The sequence below is a fragment of the Plutella xylostella genome, chromosome 2 (genome assembly GCF_932276165.1).
Source record: "Plutella xylostella chromosome 2, ilPluXylo3.1, whole genome shotgun sequence".
Classification (NCBI taxonomy): Eukaryota; Metazoa; Arthropoda; class Insecta; order Lepidoptera; family Plutellidae; genus Plutella; species Plutella xylostella.
The window spans coordinates 3725947-3747075 of record NC_063982.1 but is presented as its reverse complement, the minus strand read 5'-3'; the positions used below and the strand labels follow the sequence as shown (position 1 = coordinate 3747075).

The 21129-nt window shown below is 41.9% G+C and overlaps 1 protein-coding gene across 2 annotated transcripts; it reads left to right on the top strand.

Moving 5' to 3' along the window:
- The first annotated feature begins 4580 nt into the window (after positions 1–4580).
- On the top strand, positions 4581–19858 carry LOC105381321 (spliceosome-associated protein CWC27 homolog). 2 transcript variants are annotated; one of them, XM_048633368.1, is made up of 12 exons: positions 4585–4822; positions 5099–5207; positions 10053–10153; positions 10666–10816; positions 11165–11286; positions 11543–11616; positions 12017–12147; positions 13513–13635; positions 14363–14480; positions 15008–15205; positions 19181–19321; positions 19672–19858. In XM_048633368.1, exons 1-12 carry the CDS (start codon positions 4781–4783, stop codon positions 19814–19816), a joined length of 1455 nt encoding a protein of 484 aa, XP_048489325.1. In that variant the 5' UTR covers positions 4585–4780; the 3' UTR covers positions 19817–19858. The 2 variants fall into 2 exon arrangements, with proteins under 2 accessions (XP_048489322.1, XP_048489325.1); XM_048633365.1 differs by lacking the exons at positions 19181–19321; positions 19672–19858 and adding an exon at positions 16354–17982 and having other exon boundaries at positions 4581–4822.
- Positions 19859–21129: the final 1271 nt, after the last annotated feature.

The following is a 21129-nucleotide window of genomic DNA, read 5'->3' as shown; positions in this document are numbered from 1 at the left end:
GGGGAGGTTAGAAGAAAAGATATAAGTTTTTAGTAGATAGGAAAGTCCATGGGTTTCTTGAGCATTACACAGACGCTTAAGGATATCAAGTTTGGGCAACAAAGGATGGGAGTTAGATTGCCAGATTCGAAAGAAAAACCGATCACATAAGTATTGTCTCCGAAGTGAGAGAGGAGGGTCAACACACTCAACCTGGAGGGCATTGGTAGGGGAGGATTTCATCGCACCTGAAACTATGCGAAGGCACTTGTACTGCACTTTGTCAATTTTCTCCAGAGCTGCTTTATTGCAAGGGTCTATAATGAAGGCAGCATAATCGAAATGGCTCCGGACATTCGCATTATATAGCAGTTTTTGTGAGTAAGGGTGGGAACCCCACCAAACACCCGACAGTGATCTGAGGACGTTGACACCCCTCTCACACTTCCGAGCCACATAGCTCATGTGATGGGTACCTGATAACTTGGAATCCAATATCACGCCTAAGAATTTTACTTCACTTGATACAGCAATTGAATCTTCTCCAATAACGATGTCCACGTCAGGGACGTTGCGCTTCTTGGTAAATACGACTGCTGTACATTTTTGAGTGGAGAGGGATAAGCCATGTCGAGTCAGCCAGTCCGAGAGGTATCTTAGGGCCAGGTTCAGCTGGACATTTGTCTCTCCTAATGAAGAAGAAGCGTGGTAGAGTGCAAGGTCATCAGCATATTGTAAAATGTCGCAAAAGCAGTCAACGGACCGTTCAAGATCGTATGTATAGAGGCTGTACAGGAGAGGGCTCAAGACTGATCCCTGGGGGAGGCCTTTCCAAACAAATTTTGGGTGGTCTAGGGAAGATGATGGGGATTTTATAAATATGGATCTCTCCATTAGTAGGCTGCAAACAAGACGGGTAAGCTTCACTGGAATACTCAGCTGGCGCATTTTCTGCCTGAGCACAGGAAGAAGTACGTTGTCGTAAGCAGATGCTACATCAAGAAAGACACCCACCAGGTATTCTTTCCTCTTAAAGGCAATTTGGATGTCTGTAGTGAGTATCGCAAGGCTGTCCAAAGTACTCATGCCTTTCCGAAACCCAAACTGGGTTTTGGCTAAGATACCTTTGTTTTCGACTAGCCATTCGAGCCTGCACTTTATTATGTGTTCGAGAATTTTTGCCAAGGAAGAGGATAGGGCGATCGGTCGACGGGAGTTTGGATCACGAGGGTCCTTTCCGGATTTCAAAATAGGTACGACTATTTGTTTACTCCATGAGCTCGGAGTAACTCCGTACTCAAGGAAGTAATTTATCAGCTCCAAGTAGACCTGCTTGACCTTGAGGCTTGATTTTGAAAGAAACGAATATGGAATGCCATCAATGCCTGGAGTTGAATCGGATAGACCTGATAGAGCAGATTGAAGTTCGTCCATAGAGAACGGTGAATCCAATCTGTCTGAAGATTGTATAATAGACGGGGGAGGAGGAAGAGAATCATAGTGTGGGACATATGGAGGGGCCAGCTTGTCGCTGAACCCTTCGAGCCATACAGAGGGATCATTGGATGTGATGTTTTCGACGTTCAGAGATCCACGGAAACGTCGAATGTATCTCCACACTAAGGAAGGGGGAGATCTGGGGGAGAGACGTTCACAAAACCTGAACCAGCCCTGTTTCTTCTTTTTTTTAAGAAGCCTTTTAGTGCGAGCCGCAATTTGTTTATCCTTACTAATCCTTACTAATATTATAAATGCGAAAGTAACTGTGTCTGTCTGTCTGTCTGTCTGTCTGTCTGTCTGTCTGTCTGTTACTCTTTCACGCCAAAACTACTGAACGGATTTGAATGAAATTTGGTATACATACGGTCTAGACCCTGGGAAAGAACATAGGCTACTTTTTATCCCGGAATTCCCACGGGAAAACTTTTTAAGGCGAAGCGAAGCGCGCGGGAACAGCTAGTAATTAATAAAATTGTCCATGCTCATGTTTGAGAGATAAACACCCTCAGCATTATTGCGCTCGTCTATGGCCGTGGTACAGTCGGAATCCCACCAAGGCGGTGAGACTCTTTGGCATTTGCGAGTTTTCTTGTTTTTCGCTGAGGATGTCAATGCTCTCTCAAACATGTCGTAGTTGGCGAGAAAATTGTCACTAGTACAGGGCTGGATCAGGCTAAGTTTATCTTCTACTGATGAGATGAAGTTGGACCAGTCTTTCTCGCCAACCATGTACCTTGGAAAGGCACATCTGTCGGTAAGAATGCTGGACCTGTTGGGAATAGTGATTGAAATGGGAAAATGATCACTTCCAAAGGTATTTGGAAGGACCCTCCAGAATATTGATGATGAAAGAAGAGGAGAGCAGAAGGATAGATCCACTGCACTTTTAGGGTTTTGATGAGGATGGACTCGACGGGTTGGAGACCCGTCATTTAAAATGCAAACATCTAAGGTATCAAGCACGTCTAAGAGGGCGACAGAGAATGAGTCAGTACGATAAGAGCCCCAAGAGGAATGGTGGGCGTTAAAGTCCCCCATGATCAGGAGGGGATGAGGGAGGGAAGAAATTAAATTGTAGAAAGAAGGAAGAAGAGAAGGGTGAGGATCAGGGAAGTAGACGGACACGAATGTAACGCCTATAGCCCTAAGAGCCACGACGTTAAACTCCTGCCCGTGGGGGGGGATAGGGATAGAAGAAAAGGTAAGGGAACGCTTTACTAGCAAAGCGCACCCAGCATACCCGTCATCCCTGTCATCCCGCAGACATGAGTAACCAGAAACCCGAAAACGGGAACCCGGCACAAGCCATGTCTCCGAGATGGCAAGGACAGCGGGCTTGATGTCATCAATTAATGTGAGCAGTTCGCTTTTCTTGCTGTTAATGCTCTGAGTATTCCACTGAAGAACCCGGATCGGGTTCGCAGCCATTGGGGATGGGTTCAGAGCCATTGTGGCATAGAGATGAGATACCTAACTTGTAATTTTTGGGCAACGTTGGGCGGTAGGGTGTCACTGAATTTAGCCAGCAGACTAACAACCAGAGACAAGAGGTGGTCAAGCAAATTGTCGTTCGGAGTGATTACACTCAGGGCACTTCCATTAGGAAGTGAAGAAGATGGAGAAGAGATGATAGCCTGATGGGCAAGTTTGTCGTATCCAGGACGAAGGGGAGACCTAGGCCTGCGTTGTGTGACTACAGTTTTTTTGTAGGAACGGTTGGGAGACTGGCCATTTGGTTTGGTTGAAGCAACTTCAGCAAAAGACTTTTTGCTTGAGGGTAAGCGAGCATCTGCCTCAGCAAATGAGATGCTGTCCTGCGACATAAGCACTTTAATTGATTTTTGCCTTGACTGTTCAGGGCAATTCTTGTCAGTTGAGGGATGATTACCAGAACAGTAAAGGCATGTTGGTTGGGAAGTATTGCACGATTCACCCAAGTGTGGTTGAGCACACTTGAAGCACCTTGGTTTTGAACGGCATTGAGCCTGGGTGTGTCCAAATCTACAGCAGGCATAGCATTGAATTGTGGGGTAAGTATACCTCACAACTTCTACTACAGCCCGGAAGGAGTAAATTTTCTCAGGTAGATATTGTCCCCTGAATGTAATCACTACATTTTGTGTTGGGACGTGTGTTGTTATACCTTCGTTGACCACCTTTCGGCTGAATCTGCGGGCTTTCAGGACAACCCCGCAGCCATGTGGGAGATCAAGGGAGTTGACAAAGTCATCTAGTGATAGATCCACCGGGACTCTCTTGGCAACACCCATTCGGGTTATGTTGTATGTGGGGATTTCAGCTTTAAATTTGTTTGGTGCAAGTGCGGGATGATGGACAAATTCATTGGCTGCCTTTGCGGTCTTAAACTCAACTGAGACTCTGTTTCTACCAGTCATTTTTACACCATCTCGTGTTATGTCAGCTACTTTGTTTTGATATAAAAATTGACCAAACTTGATAGCCCTAAGGGGGGCACCAGAAGCAGGATTTCCTGATGGGATCTCCTGACTAACATTAACAAGAAATGGACCTGCGTCTGTTTCGTCGTACACCTTGGCGGCGTCGAGGCTTGGGTGGGTATAGATAGTCTGGATGCTAGCGGATGCCAGATCTGGACTAACAATAACGCGCTTACCTTGCGTTTGCGGTAGTTGATCATCCCTGGGACGCTTTCGCGTCTCCTGGGACGGTTTCGTGAACATCGGGGGGGATAGCGGGGGTTGATCGGGTGTAAGCATTTCGCCATCAGGGGGATCCGGCGGGAGCCGGATCGGAGGATCCGAATGATGCTCCATTATTTAGAATGGAACCGACACTTTTAAAGAGAAGGGATTTATGGACGAACACAACACTAAACACTTACCAGCACCACAATTACGACAAAAAACAAGAGTTAACCGGTTAAATTGACCCAGAAAGGGGTCCAAAAAACGCGAAAATTGAGGAACACGTGAGCACCAACCAACGCGAACCCCGGAAAAACCCGGCTTCATTTTACAGAAGTCAGTGTTGAAATTTGGGAAACTTGTGGCACTTGTTGGCAGCACTGACTGTCACTTTTGACAGCTTTGCCTGACATGACACCTGACAGTGACAGTTGGATTTGATTGACATTTGACATGACGCTTGAAAGTCGATTCGTCAACAATGAATTTATTTGTATTTTTTCACGAATTATGTTTAATTTCCGTTTGATTAAGTGATAATTTGACGCAAAAAATTAAGGTTCTACTTAAAAACATACAAGGAACACATTAGCAATAGGTTTAGTGGTTCATTCGAGTTATAGTGACGAACAAAAATGAGTAACATCTACATCCAAGAACCTCCTGCTTTAGGAAAGGTAAGTCTGTTTAATGATAAAATAGGCTAGTTAAAATAACATAATAACATTGCATTAAGGACGCATTTATAGCTTATTCTTTCTGTTTAGTGCACTTTAGTTTCCTTACTCTTTGAGGTTAGGTGTTTTGAAAAAGGTTATTATTGAATCCTTACATGTTACCCATGTACAAAACATTTACCTACACTAGTATTTATTTTCTCATTATATTGCAGCTAAGCCATATATAAAAAATAATTGAAAATAAAAGATTGAATATAATTATTTTTCTATCAGGTTCTTCTAAAAACATCTGCTGGAGAAATAGATATTGAGCTGTGGACTAAGGAGGCTCCGAAGGCATGTCGCAACTTCATACAACTGTGCATGGAAGGGTATTACAATGGTAAGTGTGGTGTTTTAAATAGGTAACTTTAAGGCCCAGCACACATTGTGAAACGCAAACGCAACGAAACTGCAACTACTAGTTAATTTTGAGTTTTAAAAGATACAACAATATTGTAAGTTGAAGCCAAACTGATTTATTATTAAAGTACCCTCTAATACAAATTATTATGAGACTGTTCAAATACACAATATACCTTCCTCTCATAATGAACAGGATTGAAATTAGAGTAATACAGAACAAGAACAGATTATCACACAATCAACAGACAATATAATGACAGATGGTTAGTCAACACTAAACCATAAAGTTAAACATTAATCAACAGTAATTAAACTAAACACAAGAATCAACAAAAGTTAAAGTCAACAAGAATTAGGTATGCCAATAATATCAGGCCACATATCCGGTGGAGGTATCACTATAGGTTCATCAGAGGTTGAAGGTGAAGATGGCATGGAGACAGCTGGTCTGTGCATCTGTGCTGGTGGAGTCTCCACTCTTGGAGTAGGCACAGCTCGAGCTAACATCTGGTCAGCGTGTCGCCGGTGCAACTCCCCATCTTCCGTCCTCCGTCCATGTAGGAGCTCGGTCCCTCCACCTGCTCGACCGTGGCTCTCTGCCACTTGTCTGGTGCCTGGTACATGCGCACGAGCACCGGCTGGGCGGGCGCGAAGCTGCGCGCGGGCGCGCTGTGCGCCGCGGCCTCCGCCTGGCGCGCGGCGGCGCTGGGCGCGGCGGCGGGGTGCAGCGCCGACACCGCCGTCCTGTACTTGCGTCCGTTCAGCATCTCCGCCGGGCTTTTGTTGGTGCAGCTGTTCGGCACCGTCCTCAACGCATAAAGCGCTTTAGGCATCTTCTCGCTCCATGGTAAATCAGATTCGCTCATTTTCTTGAGCTTATTCTTAAATGTCTGAATAGCCCTCTCAATTTGCCCGTTGGTCGCCGGGTGGTAGGGCGGGGAATACAAGTGCCTGATCCCATTTTTCTTTAAGAACATGTTGAACTCCACGGAACTGAAAGCCCTACCGTTATCGGATACCAGGACATCCGGCAGTCCTTGTGAGGCAAATATTTTTCGCATAACAGTTATAACCGTTCCACTGCTCATAGATTGGATTATTTCAGCCTCGAACCATTTGCTGTAGCTGTCTATCAGAACAATGAATGTTTTTCCTTGGAACGGACCGGCAAAGTCAACATGAACTCGGCTCCATGGCTTTTCAGGAACAATCCAGGCTTGGGGATCTCTCGGAGGGTTATTTCTCACGGCTTGGCAGGCTTCACATTCAGCCACCACTCTCTCAATCTGTTGATCCATACCGGCCCACCATACGTATCCTCTAGCATATGCTTTTGTTTGGACTATGCCGGCGTGCGGCTCATGCAATAATTTTAACACTTCTTTTTGAAGTGACTGGGGTATAATGACTCTGTTGCTCCACAATAAACAGTCTTTATCGTGTGAAAGAGCCTCTCTGCGCGTCCAATATGGCTGCATCTCTGGATCCGTATTCGCACGTGGCCAGCCGTGTAGAACGTGAAACAACACTTTTCGTAACACGCGATCCTTTTTTGTTTCAGTTGCAATCCTAGTTACATCCAGGTTCCATCCTTCAGGCTGCTCCGCCAGTAACAGCACTTCGCCCAGGGCATTCTCCTTGTTACCAGAACAATTTACTGCGGTCCACCTACTGAGGGCATCAGCTTGCCCAATCAATTTGCCTGGTCTAAACTTTATGACATAGTCAAAACATCCAAGTTTCAATGACCACCTCAGCATACGTGGTGAAATAAAGTCAGGAATCGGTTTATCAGGATTGAAAAGTCCAACTAGCGGCTTATGATCTGTTATAATACAGAATTTGCGTCCAATCAAAAACTCACGGAACTTTTCCAACCCATACATGATGGCTAACGCTTCCTTATCGATTTGCCCATATCTGCGTTCATGCGGTTGCAAGGTTCGGGACGCCATCATTACTGGTCTCTCAGACCCATCTTCCATAACGTGAGCTATCACGGCCCCAAGGCCATATTCAGATGAATCACAAATGAGCAGTAGCTCTTTATTCAGGTCATAGCCGACTAGAGTCATATCAGATGACAGTAAGCTTTTCGCATCCTCAAAAGCTTTCTGTTCCACATCGCCCCAGACCCAAGGTCTCTTTAATTCGAGGAGGCGATACAGTGGCTCCAGTAATGTTGCTTTATCAGGCAGAAATTTCTCATAGAAGTTATACAGCCCCAGAAAAGCCCGCAACGTGGCTTTGTTTGTAGGTGCCGGTTTATCTTTAATTTCACGCACTTTTTCAGGTGACGGGTGCAGACCTTCAGCATCTATCGTATGACCCAAGAAGTTAATGCTGTTAGAAGCAAATACACACTTCTTCAGATTCAGTCGAAAACCCATGTCTGTCAGTTTCTGTAGGACTGCTCGTAGTCTCTGGTCGTGCTCCTGCGCGGTGCGGCCCGTCAGCGCCACGTCGTCCAGCAGGCACGCCACGCCCGCCATGCCCGCCAGCGCCGACGACATCACGCGCTGGAAGATCCCGGGAGCCGCATTCACACCGAAGGCCAGGCGGTTCATCCGCATCAGCCCGAGAGGCGTATTCAGTGTTAAGAGCATTGCTGTGTCCTCATCCACCTTCATCTGTAGGTACGCATGCTTCAAGTCGAGCTTGCTGAAGACTCTTCCTCCACTGAGGTTCACGAAGGCTTCGACGGCGGCTGTGAGTGGATACGTATCAACATCAATGGCAGAATTGACGGTTGACCGATAATCGCCGCAGATACGTAACGCGCCGTCATCTTTCTTGACGAGCCGCAGTGGGGTCGCCCACTTGGAGTATCGCACCGGGGTCAGGACACCGCTCTCCACCATCCGATTCAACTCCTCTTCGACTTGTTTCTTTAAGGGAAATGGAACCGGCCGTGCTTTCAAGAACCTTGGTTTTGCATCAGGACGAACGTGTAATGAGATTTCAGGACCTTTATATTCACCAAGTGTCTCATTAAATAAATCCGGGAACTCACTCATCAGTCTTGAAATTTTATCATCAGTCCAACACAGTCCCGCAACATCCAAACACAACGCTTGAAACCAGTTCCTACCTAACAAGCTCGGCCCTTTACCCGACACTACTAACAGTTCACACTGGGCCTCCTTGTTGCCTAGCACTACGCGCACGTGCGTCACACCCAACACTTTCAAAGGTTCACGAGTCCATGTCACTAGTTTTACATTGGTAGACTGCAGAGGTGGCGCCACCTGCCACAGCTTGCGGTAGGTTTCTTCAGGGATGATGCTCCTCGAGGCGCCCGTGTCCACCTCCATGCTCAGCTTGGCGCCGTCGATGGTCAGCTCTGCTGTTATCGGTGCACGATAAGTATTATCCGAGCAGACGTAGACACCCATCATATCTTCTGAAGCCACCACTTCTTGGTCGTCACCTCCCACTTGATGCACCTTTCCCGATTTCTTCATGCAGGCGGAGGCAATGTGCCCAAGTTTCTTACAGTAAAAGCACTTAGCTTTCATGAAAGGACACCGCTCTCCAGCCTTATGATTCTGTGCACAATGTCGACATTCAATCGATTTTATTCTACCAATGTCCATAGGTTCACTGACACTGGACGGAGTTTGCTTCATCTCGCTAGTGTCGGGGTACAGGTCATGGAACGCCGCCTGGTAGTTGAGACAGAGCTGCACAGCCCTCTCGTACGTGAGGTCCGTAGTCTTCAACAGGTCGCGACGCAGGCGATCGTCCCGCACGCCCAACACTAGTCGATCCCGTAACTGTCGTTTCAAATCTACAAAGTTGCACTTAGCTGCCATGAGGCTTATGGCCGATACAAAGTCCTGCACGCTCTCCCCTTGTATTTGTAGGCGTTTGTGAAATTTCCCGGCTTCAAGTATTTCATTCACCTCAGGTTCATAAAATTTATCTAACACCAAGAGAATGTCATAAAACCCAACACTGGTCGGTCTTTTCGGCACTAGGAGTGACACTATTAGTGAATAAGTATCTTTGCCGCACTGAGATAGGAACAATGATCGCGCTTTTTGTTCATCCGCCGGCGCCGCGGACACCCCCGCGGCGTCGAGTGCACACAGTAGCCGCTCCTTGTATTCACACCACTTATCAGTCTTTGGGTTAAACTGACCGGGAAACACAATATTAGATACATTTGACGCCATTATCTTCACAAAAACAATTAATTTACCGAAGTCGCCATTAAAAGATACAACAATATTGTAAGTTGAAGCCAAACTGATTTATTATTAAAGTACCCTCTAATACAAATTATTATGAGACTGTTCAAATACACAATAAGTTTCATTTGAGTTTATGCCATAGATACTTTTGAGAGACAACACAAGTCACAACTAGTTTGAAACCGGTTTCAACTCAAAATTAAGTAGTAGTTTAAGCTGGGCTTTACTCTCAGCCTATGACACTACCTATCACTTTCTCTGCACTACCCAAAGTTAACTGAATCATATCACATAGCATTGAGCTACATACAGCCTGGGAACCTGGAAACTTCGGCATAGCAGTCAGGGTTACTAACCACTACACCATCTAGTTATATAACTACTCTACTTACAAAAATATAGAGCCACACTAACCAAAAACTTAATTACCTTTAGAAAATGACATGAAGTCATCACATCTGATAATGGCTTCACAAGCTGATGGTAGATAAGCGTTAAGAAAAAAAAAACCTTTAGAAAATATTCCTGTTCATTAAATTAAAGGAGCATGTTTTCTTCCTCTTTCAAAATCACCTAATAATATTTATGTCTAGTACATAGTTTCATTCAATGTAATTATTTTTCAGGCACAATATTTCACCGAGTGGTCCCTGGCTTCATAGTGCAAGGCGGGGATCCCAACGGAGACGGCACTGGTGGCGAGTCCATTTACGGGGAACCATTCAAAGTAAGTTAGTTATTAACTCCTCCACTGAAACACCAGCGCAGTGTCCTTAGCTATAGCCAAGGGCGCTGCAATAGCTGGGTAAAGGGGGACACCTTTTTGGCGGCTAAATATTATAATGTATAATTAAGTATGATTGCTGTCAGTGTCAAATAAAGTTTTATATTATATTATTTATTATATTATATTAATAATAGCTGGGTGCAATAAGTATTGTAGTTACCTCTGCCAAGGACTGGTTTTGAAATCTTTGCCATTATGATAATCTGGTGAATAGATTGAAGGGTTATTGCTATATTTCTTTAGCTGACATGTAGGATATCACAAGCTTCATGAACATTTTTTATTTGGCCAACATGCAATCTGTGTCTTATTACCATAAGCTGTTATTATGGTTGTTCATAATTAGCTTTGTAGGCACACAATCAATCTTAGGACCCCTGCCAACACAGTCACATACTCACACCGCTACGCCATCCAGACATCTGACATTGCTCACGAATTATCCCTTTCAGGATGAGTTCCACTCGCGTCTGCGCTTCAGCCGGCGCGGGCTGGTGGCCATGGCCAATGCTGGGAAGGATGACAACGGGTCGCAGTTCTTCTTCACCCTCGCTGCGACTCCGGAGCTGCAGAACAAACACACTATCTTTGGGAAAGTCACCGGTATGTGTGGAGACTATAATTATTCATTCCAAACTAAAAGTATTGCTAAAGGTGGCTGGTAATGATTGGATGTGGTAAGGTTAGATCGCATCCAGTGGTGTGTTTTGGGAGAGGCCTACGTCAGGCAGTGGCAGTGTTGTTTAGTGGCAGCAAACCAACCAATAACGAAAGAAACGTCATTACAACCAACCAACCAACAAGCACTTCAGTTGTCAAAGGGACTTGCTTGTTCCAATTTATCCAATGACTAAAGAAAAAAGAGCCGCCATTTTAGTTGGCACAGAGTTTAGGTATGCACTTTTTAAAGTTTTTCTCGCAAATTTATAACAGCACATTTTACATCCGCAGGCGAGACGATATACAATGTCTTGAAGCTGTCAGAAGGGCTGATAGGGCCCGACGACTGTCCGGAGCACCCGCACAAGATCACCGCCGCTGACGTGCTCATCAACCCCTTCACTGATATACAGGTGATGATGATCATGATTATGAGTTAGCTATCAGAAGAATCTAGAAGTAAGTGGGTTTGGCTTTCATTACTAAAAGAAACTGGAGTGTAGTGATTGCGTTGTCTTAATGAACACACGCTAAGAATCACTATTTCAATACTACATTAGGGCGTATCCAATGGACAGCTGACTACAGACGGGTAGTATATTTTATCAACTGTAAAAAATCAATAAGATTTAGGTAAAACAATCATTATAACATAATCTTATTTTGTAGCCGCGGATAAAGGTCAAAGACACGTCGAAAGACGAGTCAGCTGCGAAAAAGAAGAAGGAGCGAAAAGGGATCAAGTAAGTACACAAAGCCTAATAAATATGCATGCTTGATAATAATTATGCTCACAACTGTACCTAATCTTCGAAGGGACAGTAAAACCCTTTTTTGCTACTCATACTCACTTATTGATAAATATGTAACCAGCCGAATATCCCTTTTTTGAAATGAGCACTCAAGTCACCCGCTTTTCGCTGTACTTTTGTACTCACGTGTTAGGTTGCGTTTTTTTTATTAGGACAGTGCACTGGGAACACATCTCAAATCTAGATGTGCAGGTTTCCTCACGATGTTTTCCTTCACCGTAAGAGTATGTGGTATAAATTGTACGATTCTTCATTTCAAAATAATTCTTTGGACATGGCTTTTGACCTTATCAATTACGCGACCAGGACTCATTCCATATCTCCCTTCTAGAAACTTCGGCCTGCTCTCATTCGGCGCAGAAGCTGAGGAGGAGGAAGGCGAGGCGACCGGCTACCGAGGCAAGCCCAAGTCCACGCATGATGTGTTAGAAGACCCTAAGTTGAGCAAGCTTACTGCCGCTGGTGAGTGTGATTTTTAATCACCGACGGAAAAAAGAGGGCTAGAATTACAGCAGAATTAACTATGGAGACTACTTAATTTGCATGAACTGAACCTATGGCGAAATACCCTAGAGAGTGTAGGATGGAGACTGAATAAGACTAGGACCAGTATGGTTACCACCACCGAACATTAACAATAAACAATACTTGGGTAGCGTCGCGTCGCTCGTAAAATCTCACGTAACTTGTATCTGACAGATGTTTGCCAGACGCTGCTTGTTAATTGGTAATGTGTCGGTGGTGGTACGGTAGCTGGAAGGCTGAGGAGGAGGGCGAGGCGACCGGCTACCGAGGGAAGCCCAAGTCCATTCATGATGTGCTGGAGGACCCTAAGTTGAGCAAGCTTACTGCCGCTGGTGAGTTATTTAGTTTCATTGTAATTATTGCTTAAATTGGTGTGAACAATCAGCAAAAGAGATATGTAGGTCACCCCAGCGCAAACTGGAAGTGTGAGAAAGGAGCCTCTCCGATTGTGTTGTACTTTATATACGTCGGGCGATCCTGGTTAGTCAGCCATGCAAGCAAGCTGTAAGTATGTTTTTTTACCGACGGAAAAAGAGGGGCAGAATTACAGGAGCAACTGAACCCGTAGCGAGAGACCCTAGAGAGTGTAGGATTGTGACTGGGTAATACTGGGGTAACCACCACTGACATATTAGCAATTAAAAATCCTTAAGCAGCGTCGTTCGCCTGTCAAATCTGACGTAACTTGATCTGACAGACGTGAGACCTGCTTGTGGATTGTTAATTGCTAATGTGTCGGTGGTGCTACGGTAGCTGAAGGGCTGAGGAGGAGGAGGGCGAGGCGACCGGCTACCGAGGCAAGCCCAAGTCTACTCATGACGTGCTGGAGGACCCCAAACTGAGCAAGCTTACTGCCGCTGGTGAGTTATTTAGTTGATGTTTACAGTCAGCAAAAGAGATATGTAGATCAGCGTAAACTCGGAGTGTTAGAAAGGAGCCTCTCTGAGTGACGTGACGTATTGTATTTTATATATACGTCGGGCGCATCCTGCTTAGTCAGCCATGCACGATGTGCAAGAGGACTTTATTCTCACCGAGCTTACTGCCGCTGGTACCTAAGTGTTTTGTTTTCGTTGTAGTATTTTTTTGATAAACAACAACAAAAAAAACGTCTCGACAAATAACACCTCATTTTCCAAGTCAGCTCTTATTAGTTCGGTTAGAAGATTTGTGACTTTAGGCGTCGGTTATCATGAAAATGGCTACCGTTCCAACCCCTGACTCACCCCCTTTCCGCTTACAATACCTCTTTTGCAACACCCTGTATAGTTTTACTAACAATTTGACATCTTTTCAAAACAGAATTAGAACAAGACGAAGACCAAACAGTCACGGAGAAATCAACGCAAGAATCGCTCAAGAAAAAAGAAGAAACTAAAACAGCTGTGAACAGCATACGGGATAAACTCAAGAAGAAGAGAGAAGGCAAGTTCTATTCTATTCTCTGTAGGGGTGTAATGCCTGCACCTGGCTCTCTCGATTGGAACCTTTGTGCATATCCCAAGGTCTAAACTGCCTTCCTAAGCTTGGACCATTTCCCACCACGCTGGTCCACTGCGGGTTGGTGGGTTCACATATCTAGATATGCAGGTTTCCTCACGGTGTTTTCCTTCACCGTAAGAGCGATGGTATACATTGTACTTAAGTTAAAAGAACTCATTGGTACATGTCAGCGCCGGAATTCGAACCCGCATCTCTTGCGTGAGAAGATGGCGCTTACCCAACTGAGCTACCATCGCTCTCAAGTTACAAGCTCACATATTTTTATAACCTTCCAAAAATAATTTATAAATTAAATAACTTTCATTTTCATTGATCAGTTATACACTACAGCTGCCGTACCACGAACCACCGACAAATTAAGCGATCGTCTGTCAGATTAATTTGCTAATATTCGGTGATCGTAACCCCACAGCCCCCACAGGACATAGGCCTCGCTCAAGGAGCACCATTAAACTGTCTTGGTCCTCCCTTGTAGTGGATTGTAATAATAAAGTAGTTAGATTTTTGAGTATTTGTTTTTTTATACCAATGTCTTTCTTCTTGCAATCTAATGAAATTAAATAAAATACTTGTTATTAATGATAGTGTTTACACTTAATATATATAAGGTATGTTATTTGAAATAAAGGCTTTATAATTATTGTTATAGGTAGTCCAGACACCGATAGCAGGAAGAAACAAAAGAACGACAGTGACAAGGACAGCGATAGCGAAGAAGAAGAGTATTACTTAGGGAAAGAACGGGACGACGCGAGAAGGAAAGAGACGTAAGTAGCTTGGTCGTTATAAGACGGAAAAAGAAGGGTGTCCTAAGTTTAATATGTATTATTGTGTGTATCTATTATCTACGGATACGTACCTCCTAAACCGATCAAACAAATAGAATATTAGATTACATTTCGTACAGAAACGTGTTTGCTACTGATTGCATCGTTAAAAACAGTCCACCAATGCTTTCTAAAATTATAGTGATGTTTATGTAGAACTTTACACATGATAATGATGAAATCGTTTATGGGCCCTTTTTTAATATAAATGTATTAATTATCTTTCACAAATCCCAGCTCAAAAGATATTCTTTGACATAGAGGTGTGAGCGAAATTAAAAGTAATTCTCCATAGTAAAAAGTCACGTAACCAACATAGTTTCTATGGAAAATAATTAAAAAAACGCGAATTTTGAAATTCTGATTTCAGTTTCGGGCTTAGATATACCAATGCTGCACATGCAGGTTTCGGCTTAGTATACCCATTTTGCAACATCCTGTATGGCAAACACATTTTCAATTTTCAGAGACAGAATAAAGAACGAAATAAAAATGTTGAAAAAAGAAATGAAGTCTTCTAAAGAAGAGAAGGAGACAAAAGAAATAGAACAAGAGGAGTCTTCTAGCAAGTCCATAGACAATAATGAAATGTACAAACAGTTTGTGGACGAACAAGAGAAATACAAGAAGTTGAAGGAGAAAATACCGAAAAAAGGAGCTGCCAGGTAAGAATAGTTTTATAATACACTTGCGAGCAATAAAAAAGTTTCAAAGTCAGGACACCAAATGACTCAAATTTTTTTAAACATTTATTTTAATATTTGATCATAATATTTACCTTTTTAGTTCGTAATAATCTGATGCGCTGTTCAATATTGCAGACCGATAGAATAGGTTCAAATCAAATAACCGTAAAATATTATTAATGAATAATGTTGTGAATTAAATCAATTTTTTAAATTATATTTTTGGTCCTTCGGATTTAGACGAACGCGCTTAATTTACGGCTATCTCTTTTACGCCTATTCATTTATTATAAACAATCTAATAAAAAAACTTAAAAAAAAATATTACAAATATTCACATTATCAGAAATGGCACTCAAAATTATATGAGCAAAAAAATGAAATGAAAGTCCTTTTTAGGGTTCCGTAGCCAAAATGGCAAAAACGGAACCCTTATAGTTTCGTCATGTCCGTCTGTCCGTCTGTCCGTCTGTCACAGCCGATTTACTCGGAAACTATAAGTACTACAGTGATGAAATTTGATGGGAATATGTGTTGTATGAACCGCTACAAAAATATGACACTAAATAGTAAAAAAAAGAATTGGGGGTGGGGCCCCCCATACATGTAACTGAGGGATGAATTTTTTTTTTTCGATGTACATACCCGTGTGGGGTATCAATGGAAAGGTCTTTTAAAATGATATAAAGTTTTCTAAAAAACATTTTTCTTAAAGTGAACGGTTTTTGAGATATCAGCTCTCAAAGTCGTAAAAAGTATGTCCCCCCCCCCTCTATTTTTATAACTACGGGGTATAAAATTCTAAAAAAAATAGAGGTGATGCATGCTAATTAACTCTTTCAACGATTTTTGGTTTGATCAAAGTATCTCTTATAGTTTTTGAGATAGGTTGATTTAACTGTAATTTTGCTGCTACGGAACCCTTTGTGCGCGAGCCCGACTCGCACTTGGCCGGTTTTTTTAATCTCACTTAATTGACAGAGTCTGAACGGTATCAACAGTCGATTGTCCCGCCAATAGAACGTTTACATAAACTACAAGACGCCATTGTTTTTTATTCAACGCGTTACCCAGTGTCAGTGCACAAGTGAAAAGTGTGAACCTAATAGAAGAAACCATATTTTCAGAAGCCGAAGAACGAAAATTGCACGAAAACCAACGAGAAAAAAGCCGTGGGTTAAGAATTTGTACGAAAACCGAGAGTACCCCGACAACTATACGCATTCAAAATTCTTAGAAGACCTACGCAAAAACCTCTACGTCGAAAAAGTGACATTAACCCAAGCCGTAGTAGGCTCATTTCGCGTTGCCCTCAGGGTATGTTTATGTATCCTTTACGCTGTTATTTTCGTCTATATGTACAACTTCTGGATTCCCACTGAAACTGTTATATATACTTCCATTTTTACCACGTTTATTAGCTATATTTTGTATATATTTGTTAACGGCTGTGATAGCATACTGAAGCACTTTAAGACTGTTCTTATTTACTTAGTAATAGGGTATATTTTATCTCCAATCCTACATACACTTACAGACACTGTAAGTACAGATACAATATTCGCTTGGGCAGTTATAATGTTGCTCATACATTTGATTTTCTTTGACTATGGAGTCCCAGCGGCCATAGTATCAAATGCGTTATCAATAAATGCAGCATTATTTGCCTCAATATGCCTAGTATCAAGATTGTCTACACCATTCGATGCATTTATACTATTAACTGTATCTGTTATATTCTTCGTGTTAAGCCCACAGTTGTTCAAAGTGTTAATTAATACCAAAGTGTTTATAGTGTTATTTTTTATATCGTTATTTTTAACTTTAACGTCGTTATATGTTATTTCGACAACACTGTTGTGTTATTTCGTTTTGTTGTTGTTAGTTCTGTGTGTGTATTGCCCGGTGATGTTTGTGAGGTGGCAAAGGTATAAAGAGAATATTTATGGGCCGTGGGATGAGGCTGTTATAAATGAAGCCTTATGATCCCAAGACTGACTGGCAAAAGGGCTGGTTTTATGCAAGTTAATGAAATATGTAGAATGATCAATTTATCACCCTATACTTTGTTAAATATAGCCTGAGCCCTATGACAGCTGTCGCATCCACACTTTTTATTTGTCAGTTGTTCGTTTACAAGGGAAAACCAACTATATTTGCCAGGTTATTAGAATCTTGCAATTAAACGTCATAGGACTCATGATTATAACTAATTTATAAACTATAATATTAATTTAATATTTTGTTAGAAAGTACAAAAGTATTTGCATTTAATCAATTGTGCCATCAACTGACTACAGCCTACATACCTACTAGCCCTCTTATTCATAGAAAAGTTACAGAACGTTTTAGCTAATTAACTGTTTTGTCCCTCTTTGTCAAGGAACAATTTGTTCTTTACTATGAATAACTTTTCTATGAATAAGGGGGTAGATAAATAGACATGGCTGATTATGATTTGAAATATGGTACCTAATTTATTTTAGATTTTCTATAATTTATAAATAATATTTATTAGCTCTGTAGGCTATGACTGTATTAATTATTCATGTATTGTGAATCCTCCCATGGTTAAAACTCTTCCAAGTTGTTATAATTTATATTTTAATCACATATTCACAATTCTTACAAGTAAAACTTAACAGCACTATAACAAATATAATTAAATAGGTATAGAATGTCGAAAAGATAAATGTAGTCAAATTTAAATAGTTTTGCGATTAGAAAAAGACAAATATTCCAGCAGTATTTATAACAAATTATTAAGTTAATTCATTGTTTAACTAATTACTATGATTCTGCATTTACCAGTAAATACTCTTCCAATGATTAAATTATTATATTAACGATTATAAAAGTGTGTTATTTCAAGCCTCTTCTCACAAAGCAAACTGCCTTGATCTCGTAAAAGTTTATTCGTCTTGAAGACAAATAAACTTTGACGGAAAAATCTGGATTTTCAAAAACATAATAACATAATATATATGCACTCACGACTGTAATCCCCGAAGGGGTAGTCAGAGGTGGCTCACAAGCGAGTCAAACACTTTTCGCAGCACATTTGTACTCACGTGATAGGTTGCGAACCATATCGCCGTTTTGGGATAAGTACTAGAATCTAGATGTGCAGGTTTCCTCACGATATTTTCCATCACCGTAAGAGCACGTGGTATTATAGTACTTAAACTGCTTAATTGAAAGAATTCATTGGTACAGGCCAGGATTTGAACCCACGGCCTCTCGATTGAGAGGACGACGCCTTATCCATTACGCCACCGCCGCTCTAAAAGCCTTATAACTTCACGACACTTCACTAGTCTTTCTCATCTCAGATTCTGAAACGGTTCATCAACAGTCGATTGTCCCATGAATAGTACATCAATAGAACGATACGTCACTTAATCGCGGTACCATCGACTGTTGGTGAACCGTTCAGAATCAATTTAGTCAATTTAGTATCTGAGATAAAAATCAGACTTCAACTGACAGTTGATGAGCTAATCAAGTGAGCAAGCTGACCCCTTAGCATGAATTTTCATCGTAAACGTGTAGTAGAATTCATCGAGTAATTTTGTATGAAAATATGAACAGCGCCCCTGGCAGTCGGTAGCTAGAACTAAAATTTCCCTACAAAATTCATCGAGTAATTACACGTAACGTTCACGATGAAAATTCATGCTAAAGGGTCAGAAATTACATTGGAAATGGACTGGTAGGTGACATCTGTGGAAGAACCGACCACTTATATGAGATAACACTGTGTTTATATTGAGCACGCCCATAATCTTTTAGCGGTTCCAAGCTTTATAGGCCTTCGACCGATTCCATAATGATACTATCTATGATAATATATTCTATGTAGTACCTATGTAGTAAAATAGTAGTACCTATGTAGTTACGAACAAGGCGTAAGTTTCATACAACGAAAAATCCACATTATATCGTTTGTTACAGAGAAAGCTTCACTCTGGAGCTGTTGGCAAAATTCAAGAATAAACTATCAGCTATCAAGGAGAAGACTCAGACTGAAGATGACGGCTCTAAAGAAGCCACCCCTGCTGCTGATGATGATGATGATGTCAACGGCGATGATTGGTATGTACCTATAAGTAATAACACCTAGGATAAGCGTCCGTTTTTCACGCCAGAGATGCGAATTCTAATCCCGGCGCTGACATGTCATTAGTAAGTTCTTTGGAATTTCAGTTTTATGTATACCAAAGCTCTTACAGTGAAGGAAAAACATCATTCCAGACAACCATTGTACCAATGAATAAGGTCACAATATAATCATGTGGTCATAAATATAAATCCTCTTACAGAACTAATTCAAAAGAGCTCAGTGGTCGTAGTGGGGTGTTATTTGTCGAGACGTTTCTTTTGCACTGACACTCCATCTTCTTATATTGTTAATCTAAGTTAGTAACATAAAATTATCTTCTCAGGCTCGGTCACAAGCTGCGCTTCGAAGACCGCCAGCCAGTGTTGGCTAAAGACGCGTCCACGAAGGGAGACGACTGGTTCGATATCTACGACCCGCGCAACCCGATCAACAAGAGAAAGAGAGAAGAAAAGAAGAATAAGAAATAAGATAGAGTGGTGTTTGTTAATAAATAAGTTTTATGTAAGTTACTTTTCGTTTTATTTGACCTTTTCGGGTATTTTATCGATGAAGATAAACGTAACTATATCGCATTTCGCCGTAAATACGGCACTGTGATTTGTGGAAAGCGCATTATACGAGTCTATAGGGACACATTGTAACTACGCTACGCACTATACTTAGCTATACGCCGCCTCTCCTCGGTCGTCGGTCCTCCTCACCCCGCCCACGATATCGATAAGGAACCCATGTAGCGGCCTCTGTATAGTTTAATTGTAGAGTCAGTAAAAGATCTTCTATTGAGTGTGTTGGCTAAAGTCGCGTCCACGAAGGGAGACGACTGGTTCGACATATACGACCCACAGAACTCAATCAACAAGAGAAAAGGAGAAGAAAAGAAATAAGATAGAGTTGTGTTTGTGAATAAATTAAAGACTTAGGTAAGTATTGTGTAAGTTACTTTGGGTTTTATTTTACCTAAACGAGTTTATCGATAAGGAACCCATGTAGCGGCCTCTCTGTATAGCTTAATTGTAGAATAAGTAAAATAGCTTCGCCCCGAAAAATGTTGCATGTTGCAGAAAGGTCGGTATTGTGATAAATTTTTCACACGTACTTATATGTTTTTTAATCTTATACTAAAGTGACATGTCGTTCTATTGACGGGTCAGTCGACTGTTGATGAACCGTTCAGAGTATGTCAATTCAGTATCTGAAAAAAGAGCGGTGGTAGCTCAGTCGGGTGAGTGCCCGCTTCTCAAGCAAGAGATGCGGGTTCGAATCCCGGCGCTGACATGTACCAATGAGTTCTTTGAATTTATGTACAATGTATACCATCGCTCTTACAGTGAAGGAAAACATCGTAAGGAAACCTGATATCTAGATTTAGCACATCAATCTAGATATGTGAACCCACCAACCCGCATTGGACCAGCGTGGTGGGAAATGGTCCAAACTTAGGAAGGCAGTTTAGACTTTGGGGATATGCACAAAGGTTCCACTCGAGAGAGCCAGGTGCAGGTACTTCTAATCGTTTGCAATAGAATCCAACAATCATGTAAACAAATATGGCGGACTGACATTGACAGCGTATTGTTTATGCCCATAGTGATGTCATAGTGTTCTAATTAGATTAAATATATAAGCCATAGACTATAAAATAAAACTAGATTATAATAATATATAAAAAAAGTGTTTATTAAAACAAATTTAAATCTTCGTCTTCTTCATCATCACCACACATCATCATCAGAAGTGTCGCCGGTGACCGTAATTATAAATGGAACCACTGTGTCATCGC

Bases quoted from the DNA above. Each gene is read 5' to 3' on its own strand.
- LOC105381321 (XM_048633365.1), top strand. From the start codon at position 4,781: ATGAGTAACATCTACATCCAAGAACCTCCTGCTTTAGGAAAG. The intron at 5,208-10,052 runs GTAAGTGTGGTG...ATTATTTTTCAG, and splicing joins CATGGAAGGGTATTACAATG to GCACAATATTTCACCGAGTG. The intron at 14,481-15,007 runs GTAAGTAGCTTG...TTCAATTTTCAG, and splicing joins GACGCGAGAAGGAAAGAGAC to AGACAGAATAAAGAACGAAA.